General features: G+C 46.1%; 1 protein-coding gene across 1 annotated transcript in view; it reads left to right on the top strand.

Moving 5' to 3' along the window:
- Window positions 1-229: 229 nt before the first annotated feature.
- The window catches only part of SH3RF3 (SH3 domain containing ring finger 3), a 246,179-nt gene continuing 231,700 nt past the window's right edge, over window positions 230-14,708 (top strand). Inside the window, exon 1 of the mRNA XM_064407910.1 lies at window positions 230-1,222. Within this exon, the coding sequence (XP_064263980.1) occupies window positions 827-1,222 (396 nt within the window). The 5' untranslated portion in view covers window positions 230-826. The remainder of the gene's footprint in view (window positions 1,223-14,708) is intronic.

Below are 14,708 nucleotides of genomic sequence, written 5' to 3'. Positions count from 1 at the left end.
ACGATTATTTGGGGACGCCCTGGGGCACCGGGGGTGACGAGGTGAGGCCTCCAGCCGCGCCCGCCAGGGGGCGCCGCGCGGCCAGGGATGGCGCGGCCCGAGCGCGGCTCCCCGCGGGAGCGGGCCCGCGGCCCTGCCCGCCCGGCCGCCACCGACACCCGCCCGCGGGGCGCCGGGCCCGCAGGGGCTCCCCTCCGCCCCGGCTTGGGTGCCTCTGGCTTCCCCGAAGGGTCTCGTCCGCCTGTCCGAGAGCCTCCGCCGGGAGGAGAAGGAGGAGGGAGTAGCGGCGGCAGCGGCAAGCGGGCGGCGAGCCCTGCTGGCTCGGGTTACAGGGAGCCACGGAGCGGCGGCGAGGCGGGCGGGGACCGCCTGCGGGGCGGCCGCCGTGCTGCGGGCGCCCCCCCGGGGCTCCCCGCCCCGCGCGGAGGCGCGGCGGGCGCCTCGCCGGGCCCCGCCGTAGCTGCCGAGCCGCGCCGGGCGGCGGCAGGAGGCGCGGGCAGACAGGTGCCCTCCTCCCGAAGCGCCGCTCTCCCCGCCGCTGGCATCGCCGCCGCGCCGCACGGCGCTGGGCAGCGTCGCCCAGGCAGCCCCCGAGGTCGCCGCCGCCCGCCGCCGGGGGCAGCCCCGCCGCCCCGATGGCCCCCGCCGCCCCGCCGCCGCCCCTCCCTCGCCGCCGCCGGCCGCGGCGGCCCTAGGGGCGTCGGGGCCCGGCGCTGCCCCGCGGAGGGGAGGCGGAGGCGGCGGCGGCGGGGCGGGGGCGGAGGCGGAGGCGAGGGGGCGGCGGAGCGGCGGCGGAACGCCGGCGGAGCGGGAGCCGGCGGCGGCGATGGACGAGTCGTCGCTGCTGGATCTTCTGGAGTGCTCCGTGTGCCTGGAGCGTCTGGACACCACGGCCAAGGTGCTGCCGTGCCAGCACACCTTCTGCCGCCGTTGTCTGGAGAGCATCGTCAGCTCCCGCCACGAGCTGCGCTGCCCCGAGTGCCGCATCCTGGTGGGCTGCGGCGTGGACGAGCTGCCCGCCAACATCCTCCTCGTCCGCCTCCTGGACGGCATCCGGCAGCGGCCCCGCGCCGCCGGGGGCGCCAGCGGCAGCCCCAGCTCCGCGGCCCCCACGTACCCCCAGCCCGCCGCCGCCCCCAGCGCCGTCGCCGCCGCCGCCGCCTCGGCCGCCGCCAGCCTGCGGGAACTGGCGGCCGCCAGCCGCAGCGCCCTGCTGGGAAAGGTGGGTGCCGGGCCGGGCGCGGGCGGGCCGGGAGCGCGGCCGGGCGAGCGCGCGTCCCCGCGGAGCGCCGGGCGGCCCCGGTTTGCCGCGGGACGTCCCGCGGGCGGCGGTGGGTGTCCGCCCGCGGGCACCGGCGTGCGCCTGCCCCGCACTTGTGGCCCGCTGTTGTGCAGCTCCCCCGATCTAACGATGGGACGCTCGGACGGGGATGCCCTCAAAGTGCTCTGGGCGGCCGCGGGCGGCGGGAGCGGCCGGGACCGCCCCGGGACACCCCCCTTTGGGTGGGTTTATACCGGCTCTCGGGCAGCTCCTGCACCGGCGGGCCCCCGGTGTCGGAGAGCCGGACGTGGAGTTGTGAACCACAGAGTGCCTCGAAAGCGCTCTTATCCGGCGTGTCGGTGCGCCAGGTGCCTGTCAGGTGCGGGCGGGAGCCGCTCCCGCCCTCGCTGCCTGCGGGGCGAAGTCTCCGGGAGCGCTCGGCCGCTCCGAGCCCGGCGTGTTCCTCCGAGCCCGGAGTTCTCCCCTCCGCTCTCCGGGCGCTGCCGGTGCTGTTACAACCCCGCAGAGCCCTCCTGACAGGCGGAACGGAGTGGGGGTTTGAAGCTGAAGCTTCCCCTCTCAAGGGAGCGTAATTTCATTTTTATGTATAAGGTGTGTGATTTATCGAAGGCGAGAACTGCAGCGTGTGCATTTATTTATTGAACTCTTCAATCGAGTGCCCCATCTTGTGCCCTTTAAAGTCCATGACAAGGGTTTCGTTGGCTCGGAGAGGACAAGATAGTTCCTTTCACTGTCCTGTATTGCTCTTTCATGCTATATGATAAAATTTACTATTGCACCTCTTCAGGAGACTTAGGAATGGAGACAGTCTTAAAACTGTGAACTTAATCTCACTTTTAATGTCATATATATACTGGATATATTTAATTGTCTTTGATCTTTTACAAAATCCACTTGAGCTGTAGTTTAGTGTACAGGCTTTTGATTTTAAAAGGTCAGTGTAGAGATTCCTTGTGAAGTTGTATTGCTATATTAAATGTTTCCATTAATTATTTTTCTACTTTTTTTTTTTTCTGAAAAAAGAATAGACCTGTACTGCTGAAGTTTTCCCTACAGGAAATTGTGGCAAATGCCATACATTGTTCCGTAAAATTCTGTCCTGGAGTTGGAATTGAAATATGCTAAGTAGTATTTCTGGAAGGCTAGATCCTTTATTATTGAGCTGTAGTCTTCAATGAGCTTCAGGTACTTAATAATGACTTGTCCAATTTAAAGAAGAAACACAATGGAATTCTGCCTTCTGCTTTTTTTCCCTTGTTTTCCAACTAAGCTTAGTGCTGTAGCTTTGTCACAGCAGACAACTCCTGTCTTAGTTTCAGCATTTTAGAAAGAGAAGTTTGCATTCAGTAGGTAAAGTACAATATCCCATGGTCTGGTTTGAAGTCCAGGCAGGTGTCTCTTGCGGGAGGCAGGGTCTGCTGATTACACCTGCAGTGTTTGTGTTGGAGGGGCAGGGTCTTGCACCCTCACTAGGCTTTTGTGACCATGTGTCCAACAAGACAATCTCTGATTATCAAATCTTTAAGTCCTAGTCAAGCTTGCACATTACAGAAGTGTGCACATGTAATAAAATGCTTGAAGGGGAAAGCTATTTGCAGATTTTTAGGGAAATTGAGTTTTTGTTATTTACCATAAATTGTCAGGCTTTTAAAAAGTTGCTTCCCTAGCCATTATTGCAGACATCATGTAGTAAATAAAAACGCACTGCATTTTATAATTTTCTGTCTTTGATTGCATAGCACCTTGGTGAGCGTTGGCAGTTCTGTTGTCCATTTCTGTGAGGGTTGTTACCCATCTGAATTTGACAGAAAGCAAAATTACACGAGTTGAGAATCACATTTCGCTGTTATGGTTAACAACTGCAATCCTTTTCCCTTTGCTGGGGTTAATCGGCAGTTCTGGGGCAGTGGGTCTGCTGGGACAGAGTGGGTCTGTGAAGTGTTTGCTTGGCCTTTTGACTGATGGCACAAATTTATCCTGGAAATCAATGCAATGTGCTTGATCCTTACAAGGTTCATTACAGTGAAAGAAAGTCTGAACTAATCTGCTTTTAAAAAAAGCAGCAGGGGAGAATAATCCTCCTTGGAGCTGCTGATACAGCTGATTGCTGAGCAGTCCTGGAGACAAGAGTGCAGAACCTCTCTCTGTACTAAACAATAGATGGTACAATCCAGGCTAGAATCAAGCTTTTTGAGGCTGATACAGAAGAGAAGAATTACATCCCTTTCTCTCTTGCGTTGGTCTTTGACAGCTCAGCTGCCTTGAAGAAAGCAGAAGTGATTCTTTGTGATATATATATATTTCAGAAATTACTGTAGATTTCCTGCCTGGGGCTTAAATGCAAATTGCACTATTTTGCTAATTATTACCTTTCATTTTAGATAATACAGTATGTAAAATAGGACATAACATTACGGGCTTTTTGGTTAGGAAGGAAAATGCTGATTGGGAAGTGTAATGGCAGAGAGCCAAGGTCACTTCTATCAGACTTCAATCTTGCCCAGATCCTTGGACCGGTGTGTTAAAATCACACCAGGGATCTGTTTCTGTGAGAGTTTTAATTAACCTTAGAAGACAGAGCAGGGTCAGCCTCTGTGTTGCTATCATGCCTGTATTTTGCTTCTGCATCTTATACTTTGGAGAAATCTTCTTTGCATATATGCTATTTTCTGAAATCAACACATGTTATTTGTCTCTTGGGCAAAACTCTGTATGGTGTGTATTTCTTTATAAGGTCTCTGGCCTTTCTTTTCCATAGTTTGTCACAGACTTGGTCTGTACAGACTGCTGAAAGCCAGCGTAAGAGGGGCTGAGCTGGGGGTGAACCGGCGCTGGTGCTGTTTCTAAAGTTGTCCAAGAGCATTCTTCAGAAACACTCCTGAAATACTATAGGTGTTTGGAGATATGTGGTACACATCTTCAGTACAAGAGATGTAGAAGTGTACCTACTGATATATGATTGAACAAATTTGGGATCCTGTCGATATATAATGGTGTGACCCAGTGCCTCTGTTTCAACCTGTAAAAAACCAAGTCTTGTTCTAAATTATATTGCATGTTTTGAGATGTTCACGTTAAAGCTGTTTAAATGCAGAGTATGGTATTAGACCTTATAAAAGGGTCCAGCTGCTGAAAGAGCACACTGGAAGAATGAAGGAAAGGAAATCCAACAGCTGTGTGCCCCCGCACCCCGGGAATAGACAGGAGGCTAAGAGTGGTTTATAATGGTAGGCGCATTACTCACAAGGTTATAATTTATTGGCTCCTCTGTTTCCATTACCACTGTCGAATTGCTTGGGGAATTCAGGTTCTGTCAAAGTAAATGGCTCCCTTAGATTGTTGAGGCATTATGGTAAATCTGCCTTCTTTACTGAGTGTGGAGTTTGGGGTTTTATTTTTGAGGTTTTTTTTAACAATTATTGCAGTTTATCGCTTAATTTTTTTTTTGCGGCATTCTTAAGATCTAATAGCCAGCTAAGTGCATGCAAGTCTTCAGTAATTTCCTCCCAAACCAGGCGTCTTGCACTCCAGGTGCAAGGCTTATTGCTTGTTTGCTCATAATACAAACTGAGAACAACATTTGCATGAAAAAGAAACAACCTAGTAAAACAAAACATGTCCTTTTTTCCAGAAGAGGAAACATGGCCGAAGTGATAGATAGGGATGTGGTGTGTTACCAGATGGGTTGTAGGTACTGGTGAAGAGTAAGATGTGCACGTAAGGAAAATGATGTGTCAGCATGCTTGAGCAAAGTGACGGATGGGCTGCACTCCCGTGTTGCACAGGATGCATCTCCTGTGTATCAGCTTTGCAGAGCTGTTTCACTGTTTCGGGAGGAAGGCTGCCATTTGCTAGCCCTTGGCTTCATGCAAGTTTTGCAAGCAGAGGGAACAGCGCTAATTTGCTTAATAAGCTTTTCAGCTACTCTGTAGAAATTCTCCAAAAGAGATGTTCTGTCACTTTCGAGTTCTGCCTCATCCTAGACTGGCTACTGTGGATTAAAGGAGTAGACCTCACTGTATTTCTCTGCTGACCTGTTTCTTTCCTTTTTGGTGGCATTGTTTATCAGAGGAAGATCCCACCCTGTGTTACACGAGAGGAGGCAGATGGAGTCTGGCGTTTATATGCATTTATATATATTACAGCAGGAGAGGATTGTGTAGGGGACATGCTTTGTCTTGGGCAGAGGGTAGTCTTCAGCTTGCCTTTTTAATGGTCAGGCTTGCACAGACTGGAGTGCTGTTCAGCAGTGTGCCATATACATAAACCCAGGGACTTACTTTTGTTCATTCTCTTTGATTTATTTCATTCTGACACTGTAGTTTCACTGATCAGCACTTGAACTTTGTCATAAAGCCATCCAAAAAGGAGTGATGTTCCACGTGTCAAAGGCTCTGATCTTGAGGATTTCCTTTTTGTCTGGCAGATGGCTAAAAACGTGTTTTGACACAGGAGATTAAGTACCATACTAAAGGATATTGTGAAGAATATAGCCAGAAGTATTTAAAACCCCAGCAGCTGAAGCTGTCTCCACAGAAATGAGTGAGCAAAGGAGAGGGGATTGCTGAGGGGCTGTGTCAGAAAAATTCATCATTCACTTACACTTTCCAGAAAATGTGCCATTTGCAGGTGTCATATTCATGTCCATTACGTTTTCCAGAAATGGAGTATTTTTACTTGTGATTTTTTCTATGCGATGATGTTATTTTACTTGCAAGCTAGAAAAATGTGTGATGGACCTGATGTGACCAAAGGGTGCCAGTGCTGACAGTGGACTTTTTCTTCTGAATTGGGGTGGCCAGCAGTGGCTCCGTCACAGCTAAAAAAGTTGTGGGACAATGGAGAGGGCTTTGTGTCATTAGCCTCAAACCCTCCCTATTAGTTTGTGTCAGTGTGACATGCCTCTGTAGGACTTCTCTTGATGTCAAATGTGAATGCTAAGTTTAATCCCTGCACGTCATCCTTCTGAATGATTCATGATGAATGCTGGTAACGTTTAGCATATGACAGGGTTCCATGTTCGGTGGCTGGTTACTCAAAGACAGATGGATAGGCTTGCTCAGCTCAGCCCTAAAGTGCACATTTCAACCCTGGCAATTTTTGCTCAGCTGCCCTAAAGCTCTGCTGTTATTTCAAGGCATATGCAGAACATGGTCATTGATGTCTAGCAAGCTGCATGACCTTTCTGGGCTTCACATTTCCCAGCTGGAAACCTGCCCCAGTAGCACTAGCCCACCCTTGTGTGCTTCTCAGTCTTCCAAAGGAAGCTGCCCTACAAATCCAGAATTATTACTAGAGAAGCTGTGTTTTGGGAAAAATGCAAAGTGCTGGCTGTATGCACTGAAGCTACCAAGGTTGTTTTCTGCTGTTGTGTGGGGTTTGGCAGAGATGCTGCGCTTGGTTTGCGGGGAGCGTCGGCGCAGGGATGCAGCGATGTATGCTGTGCATGGACTGTAATAGTACACTGTATTCCTTGTTTCTAATCTTATCAGTTCATGTTCAGGCAGACTCCTGGTTCTGGCTGGGTGCCCAACAGGTCAGACAGGCTGCAGGCACTGGCTGGTAATGCTGGGTGCCTGTACTTGCAGGTCAGGGGGAGGCTACGCATGCTCTTCATAGATGAAGCTGTGTTCATACAATCAATAAGCTGCCACATAAAGTGCTACAACAATTTTTTATTTATGCCATGGAGGATTTATTTCTCTGATAAGGTATTTTCTTATGCTATAGAGTTATTTTTTCTGCTGTCTCATAATTTTGGTTTAGTAATCCCATTAGGATTTCATCTTGAAAAGGCTGGGTAGTTCTTGAGTTTTGCACTGTTGTCTTTATACTGTCCCCTCTAATTTCACTATTCTGTTCAATATTCCATGTTGTTTCTCTTAAGAAACAGTGCTTAAATTTCAGATAAAAACCATTGTTTACTCTTGCACTTCAGTGACCCACCTGAAATATCTTCAGCTGTGAGATGACACTTGTTTTTAAAGCTGTAGATCATTGTTTCTTGGAAACCTTTCCTTAAGCTTCAGGAGGCATTAAAACTAATATTTCACTCTGATTAATGTCTTTAAGCATTGCCACATTGTAATTGATGACATATAGAGCACTAGATTCATTGTGTTCAGGGACTGTGACTTCTACAGACCAAAACTGCTGGGGGTGAACATGGTTTCAGCTTTCCTGCATTCACTCATCACATATCAAGCTAAATTTTTGCAAACATGTTCAATGCAGTCCTGTTAAAAACTGATATTTTACAGCAGGTTTTCCCAATCTGCCATGAGCTGTCATGGGAAGAACCCAAGATTAGCTGTAACAGGACATGAGCGCCTGGACAAAGATAAACTACAGGATTTGAGAAGGTTGCATGACCTTGGCGTTGCCCAGCTCCCACAGCAGCTGTGCTTCTGCAGCTGGGGAGGGTGACAGGGAAATACAGTGCCAGCTGACAGCTACCTATTTATCCCTAGTCTTGCACCAAAACAAACTGCTCCTAATGACAGGAGCCTCTTGCTTGGAGCAGCCTGGTACTTTGGCTGCAAAGTTACTGGTCTGACCATTATGCACAAAAAAAAAAAAAAAAAAAAAAAAAAAAGAGAGAGAGAGAAATAATTAAACAATGAGAAAAATTTCTTTCTAGTGCATGATGCAGATGGGCCTGCGAACAGGTTCTCCCCATATACCAGCCCCATATCCTCTTTCTTTTGCTAGTTTGGATTCCTCTGACAGCTTGAGCCATGCCTTTTCCTGGCTGCATGGGGTGACGGGGGGGTTGCTGATGTGCTAGTTTTACTCACTTGGCTCCATTACCATCTTCCTCAGCAGTAATGTTAAACTTGTTACCTCCTCTTTGTGGGAAGTTTTGCTTATGTTGCTAGAGGATTGCTGAAAAACCTTTAAAATTGTTTGAATAGCTTTAAAAAGAAAAACCCACAGCATGTGCCTAATAATTTAATCTAATTGTCTTTGTATGTAATTTGAATGGTTTTATTCCGTTCGACAGAACAAACATTAATTTAATGATGCATGTACATGAGATGGCTCTTAGGGGAAGAACAGAAGGAGAGAGTATTACTTTGGTATTAAAAAGACATTTTGTTTTCAAAAGCAGAGAGAAAAATGTAAAACATCTGGAATCAAGAGCACTTTCTGACCAGTCTTTTGAGCATAAGTTCCATAGATTCTACAGAACTTGCTGCTCACTGATTGCAATTAGCTGGGGTGACCTGTGGACTCAGGTGATGGGCAGATGAATATCTGCCCAAAGGAGCTGCTGGAGCTCTTCAGGTGTCAGTGGAAGGGCTCAGTCTGTCACATCTGCAGGCTGGCTATTGAGGGGTTAAATAGTGAAAAACTTGCTTGGCTTTGTCTTACAACTGGTTTCTGGCACCTTCAAAGCATGGTTGGCCCCTGCTGAAGTTTGGCTTCTTGTCCTGTCGGAGTGGCTGGGATTTTTGGTGCAATTGGTCTGTTTGCATGTGGTTGACTGAGGGCAGGGGTTTCTGAGAGACACAGATCCTCACGAACAATTTAAAGCTGTTTCTGCAGCAGGTCTCCATCTTGTCCCGTTTTGGAAACGAGAGGGCTTAGCTGTCTGGTTCACAGCACTGGGTGCCAGGAGGAGAAGGAAGGCTGTGGGATTCGCTAATTAAAAAAAGGGAGAGATGGAACTGTTTTCTTTCACCATGGTGTTTGCATAATATAATTTGACTCAGGAATGCTGAGGAATTTTTATCCACTTGCAGTGGCAATGAGACAAAGGTGCAAAACCCTTTCCTGCTTTGCAGCATTTAGCCTCTTTCTTTTCTTCTTCTTTTTTTTTTTTTTGAAGATACCTAAAGGATTTGTGGTAGGGAGGAATTTGTCCCTCATGTTGGCTGTCAACGGGAATATGATTTATCAGACATGTGAAACTAATGCTGTATATGGTTAAGAAGTGCCTTTCTGTGCTCAGAAATGGTATTTATGAGAAGAGATTGCTTCTTAGTCAATGCTTAGAGTGTCTTTCCACTGCTACAGCAACAAGCACAAGAGTCTGATTATTCAGGCAAGTTAGCATTAATTTTTTTCCAAGTTTTTTTTAAATCTGATGCAAACCAATATGAATTTGCCATTGCTAATTTTAGAGTGGTCTGCTTGTATAAGATAACAAATCCCAGTTTTACTTTAAAGAGAAAGTATTTTAACAGAAGGCTGGCAAGATTGCTATCAAAATGCTAATGATCATTTCTCCTACAGTCTCAGTTATTTTCAGAGGAAGGACTAGAATAGATACATAATCTGAATAATATTGATTTTAATATGTATTACTATCTCATTAAGCTGTTACAGTCTTTCCCCTTCTGGACAAAGGTTCCTTAATTGCTGCAGTTGATGTGTCATTAAAGTGGGTTTAGGGGCAAGATGAGTAGAGGGAAAGAGAGATTTAAAATGTTGATTGTGCAGTAGTGGATGGACCTTTGGGTTAAGATATTGCAACCCTAACCAAACGAAGGGGACACTGCTGTGTTTGATGTGCTGCCTCCTGATTGCCTTCCCTGCAACAGCCAAGAAGAAAGCCAAACACAGGCACTGTTGTATTTACTTTTCTAAATGATCATTTCAGTAAATATTATTGAACATGTTTATTTGTGGATTACTTTCAGGCCAATTCCAATAAAAAACTCCTCTGTGACTTACTATAAAAAGACATGATTTTATAAATTTACTTTTTTAATTTCTAAATTAATTTTGAAACAGCTTTAACAGCTTTTAGTAGGCTGCCTCTTTACTGGCTGCCTTCATATGTATTTTGAAATGTTTTTATTTCACCTTATACCAGGTTTACAATATTGTCATCCTTATAAGCAAATCAATATGTTTTCATTTCCAATAACAGCAATAATTTATGAATGTGTAATTATTTTAATGCAGTGAAGTAGAAGGAAATAGAAGGAAGATTTTGTTTTGATTGTATTTTGATTGACTTCAACTTACGTTTAGTTGTCTGTAAACATGATACACTCAAATATAGGTATGTATACTATATATATCTATATCTATCTCCCTGAATGTATATTTTCTTGTCAGGTGGGCTGGTTCCATGCATTCTCATGTTCATAGCTATTAAACTGTGCATTATTGTCAGACACAGGTGTGTGTTTGGTCTGGTCTGGCCACATCTCTGGACGTGTGCCCATGGGGACACATATCGTGTGCTTGTGTGAGGGAGAAGGGATGTCCAACAAGGGGTTGGCTGGAGAGGAGGAGGGGGAATGGGTCCCAGTGTGCTGCAAGGCGCCTGTTCCTTGAGGATGCTGGGACAAGTCGTGATGGACTCTTCTGATGCTCATTGCTGAGCCCCCTTGTGATTTCATGCTAAAATGTCACGAGATGAGGCGCACAAATAGCACAGACTTTCCTGACAGAATGGGATCTGCAGCATGTTGAGTGGGCATGATGCATCAGTGCTGGGGCTGCTGCTGCTCAGCCAGCTCTGTGCAGGGAGGGTGGAAGAGGCAGGCGAGGACATCTTTGTGTTCAGTCCAGAGCATCTTGCATTTCAGCCAAGAGGTTTTGTGTGGAGAGCCTCATTCTTTTGCATATGCGCTTTCTAAAACAAATCATAAACCCCCCTGGGAGAATACAGTCATACACACACGTCATAAAATACAGTAAAAATAGTAGTTGACAACCATGAGATGAAATTTTTTGCTTATTCTCTTCTGCTGTGTAGGTAATTATGGTGTTAGATCTTAGTGGGAAACATCTGACTATTTCTATTTCACAGTCATGCAGCAATGTAAAATCTGAGCCAATTACACCTTTTTAAAAATTAGTAAATTTTTTATAAAAGGAAAGCATGTTACCTTTGATCTATATTGCAGAAGGGAAAATTCATTTTTTTTCCTAGAGTTTTATCTGTTCTTTTGATAAACACAGGACTTCCTTTTATGTGCAGTTAGTCTCACTTCTGTCTGAGTGTAAGCTTCCATGATGGTTGCTACTGTTAAAATAATTCAGCACATTTTAAAGAAGGGACTGTGGAGGTTTCATCATCTGTAATAATATTATTCAGCCAGGGAGGGGTAATTTTTTGCTTCCTAATAAACAAGAACTCAGTGGCCAGGGTTGAATGGCCATCTCCCCTTCATCCCTGGCTTCTAAAACCAGGAAGAAAGTAGCTAAAGGGAAGGTTGGTGTCTTCCTCCCTTTGTCTTGTCAGCAGCATACTACAATAAGTACAGAGGTGTCCAGAGGCACAAGGTGTTCAAGAGCCAGTTTCCTTCTTTGTTTCAGGAGCCAGTTTGCTTTCCAGTTTCTCCACTTGTGATGTTCATTTCATATTAATTTTATACTTTTGAAATTGCTGTTGCTAAGAATTGGTTTTACCTGTTGTATTTTAAAAAAAACCAAACCAATAAGATATAGCATTTAATTTGCTGCCTTGTGCAGTGTGTAGAGCAGAGAGACAAGCCCTGTCTACCCTCCGAAATGAGAGCAGGAAATGATGCCTCAAGCACTGTGATCATCTGGGGGACTGGGGGGAGTTTGTGAGTTTGTTGTGCTGTTTAATGCATCTCCTCTCCCAGCTGTTTCACCCACCTCTAAAAAGATACAAAAAATAGGAATACGAGAAGCAAAGTTCTTTGTTGGTAGTGGTTACAGAAGATCCAGCCAAGGATCTGTGTCATTGTGTCCTTCCTGCAGTGCTCCATCACATTTGAAGACATCCAGCAGTCAGGAGTGTGCAGGAACAGTCTGTCCAGGAGCTGGGGTCTGGTTCTCCTGTCCTCTTTCTCCACATGAATCCTCACTTTTCAGTGGGCTAGGCCACCTGCCTGTGCCTTCACTCCTACTTGTTGAATTTTTAATCTCCCAAATCAGCACGTCCTCTCTAGCCTATATTGCAGAACCCAGCTTTCAGGATGAGCATCGTCACCTTTTTTTCTGTGTATGAGCTCAGAGAAGGATCCAGAAGATGAGCTCCTTTGACATGGATGATTAAGTGCTTCATGAGTCACTGTGGTGCTAGTGGTCAGGGATCCTGGGAGAGGGAGATGCCTGGTGATAGAATGACTGTACCAAGTAGAGTCATAGTGAAAGGCAGCACAGGACTGGGCAGAAAATGAGAGAGGAACATTTTGGATGTTCTGTTTCCTGTGGGAGTAGGGCTTGTGTGATAGCCTAATCTTAAAAATATGAGGGGAGTATTTAGGGAGAGTTTTCCCTAACAGTACTGTAGGTTAGTATTCAAGTGCAGTCAATAATAAGATTTGGAGACCACGCTGAACTTTCTAAGTCTTTGTACCCTGTTCTCTGAGCTCAGAAACCTGTGCTGCACCAGGGACATCATCAGCTGTTGCTGATGAGAATCTTCCTCATTGCTACAGCAAGAAAGGAGTTGGTGAGCTTGTGCTTTGTCATTAAATTAACACTCCCATGACTCATCCTGCTTTGACAACTCTTCACTTTGTCCACCACCTACTTAGAAAACAGAGGCAGGGGCAGCTGTCTCTGGCCAGGGAACATGGGAGGAGAATTCAGGGTGCACAGGGGTGACAATAAAAGGGGCACAGTACCAAGGAGAAGAGGGGATGTTCCCAATGGCTGATGTTCTTCAGTTCTTTGTAGTTCTTTGTTCTTCATCAAATGAGGCTTAAAAATTCCAGGAGTTATTCCATTTTTTCCAGCCTTGTTCATGTGTTTTGGCTTTTTGTTAGTTTGATTTTATACAAAATAGATGTTTAAATTCTTCCTTTCTCAAGTGAAGAGATGAAAGGAAATTACCTTAAGTTGCACTAGGAGAGGTTCAGATTAGATATCAGAAAAAAAAGTTGACTGAAAGAGTGGTGAGGGATTGGAGAGAATGGAGTCACCATCTCTGGAAGTGTTCAAGAGGCATCCGAATGTGTCACTTGGGGATATGGTTTAGAGGTGATTATGGTGGTGCTGGGTGGATAATCTTGAAGGTTTCTTCTAACCTTGATAATTTTGTGATTCCCTCAGCAAAACCCTTCATGTAGTGAGTAGTTTCTATGCTAGAATGCTGCCCTCCAGAGAGGGTTCCTATTTAAGTTGATCGTTTGAGAATTAATTCATCTGGTTGAATTAAGTTGAATTAAGAGATAGTAGGAAATAGGATAGATTTGAGGTTCCTCAGCTGGTCTGATGCTTTTGATTAATATGTGCTTCTTTGATTGAGTCAATTCATGAGTTTTGGGTAGTCATGCAGATTCCCCAGATCGGTGATTCCTGTTCAGTGCTGGTGAAATAAATAGAAGCTGAACACTGAGCACAGACTGTTGTCAGCCTGCAGTTGTCTCATTAGTGTGTAAACTCAAAGCAATTGGCAGCAAGCAGACAAAGACCAGAATGAATCTCAGGTAAAACAGTAAAGGTTACTTCAGGGGGGAGCAGGGTTTGGTGGGTTTTTCCCCTCTCCTGAAGAGTTTAAAAGAGCATTAAATGATGCCTCTATAGCAGTATTTCATTTTTTGATGTTGTGTAGTTGCAGACCCAAGAAAGTAATAGTACGAGGAGATTCTGATCCTTATAATGTTAAGTATCCTAGCTGTTTTGTAGCTTTGTCTGAGTGAGTTTAAATATCCACTCTTCTGGGTTTTTTTTGGTTTTTTTTCAGTAATTAATGAAGGAATGTGAGTAATCTGCTACTTGACAGATCTGCTCTTTAGGACTCTGACTCTGTTTGGTGGGAGGTGTGAGAAATCACTACTGTAGTATGTAGCAATATTGTAGCACCTCCGTAGAACCATTTTGGAGAGTGTTGCTGGAAGGCAATAGTGTCCTTCCTAGGAATAAAAGCTTGAGAAACATCTTTCAAATAGCTTTGCTTCATTGACTTGGTGAAAATATTATTCAAGATAATGGTTTGCACAGATGGAGTTGCTGTATTACTTCACTGTAGGTCTGTCAGGTGTTAGTATTTTCTGCTCTGCATGCCATGAATAGATTTGCTTTTTTCCTCTTATTTAATGTATTGTCTTTCTTTGCACATGCAAGAACCAAATGAAACAATTTTGCCAGGTCTCATATGGAGGCTGTGTCCTTGTCACCATGGGTTCAGGCCATGGAGGGGTTTGTTTCCATTGGAGGGTGGGAGGATGCGTTGTTTCACTCAGGCTTGATGGGAGGTGACAGCTCAGGGAACCCCCATGGTCCACTCTGTGCCCCTGTCCTGTCCCAAGCTGCTAGTTCCCCTTGCTGCTTACAGCTGCGTGGGCAGCAGCAGCTCAATGTCCCCATTGCCATCTCCCCTTGACATTGTCTCTGCCCCATTGCCATCTCCCCTTTGTCCCAGGATCCTCTCTCTGTGGGGCAGCAGACAGCCTCTGGAGCAGAGCTGTTTCTGAGCTTTGACACTCCCTATTCATTTTGCAAGTGAGCAGCATGGGAGCAGAGATGGACCAAATGAATGGCTGATGTC

This window comes from Passer domesticus, chromosome 2, assembly GCF_036417665.1.
Source record: "Passer domesticus isolate bPasDom1 chromosome 2, bPasDom1.hap1, whole genome shotgun sequence".
Lineage (NCBI taxonomy): Eukaryota > Metazoa > Chordata > Aves > Passeriformes > Passeridae > Passer > Passer domesticus.
Note: the sequence above shows the minus strand (reverse complement) of the source record. Positions and strands in the feature narration are given on the sequence as shown.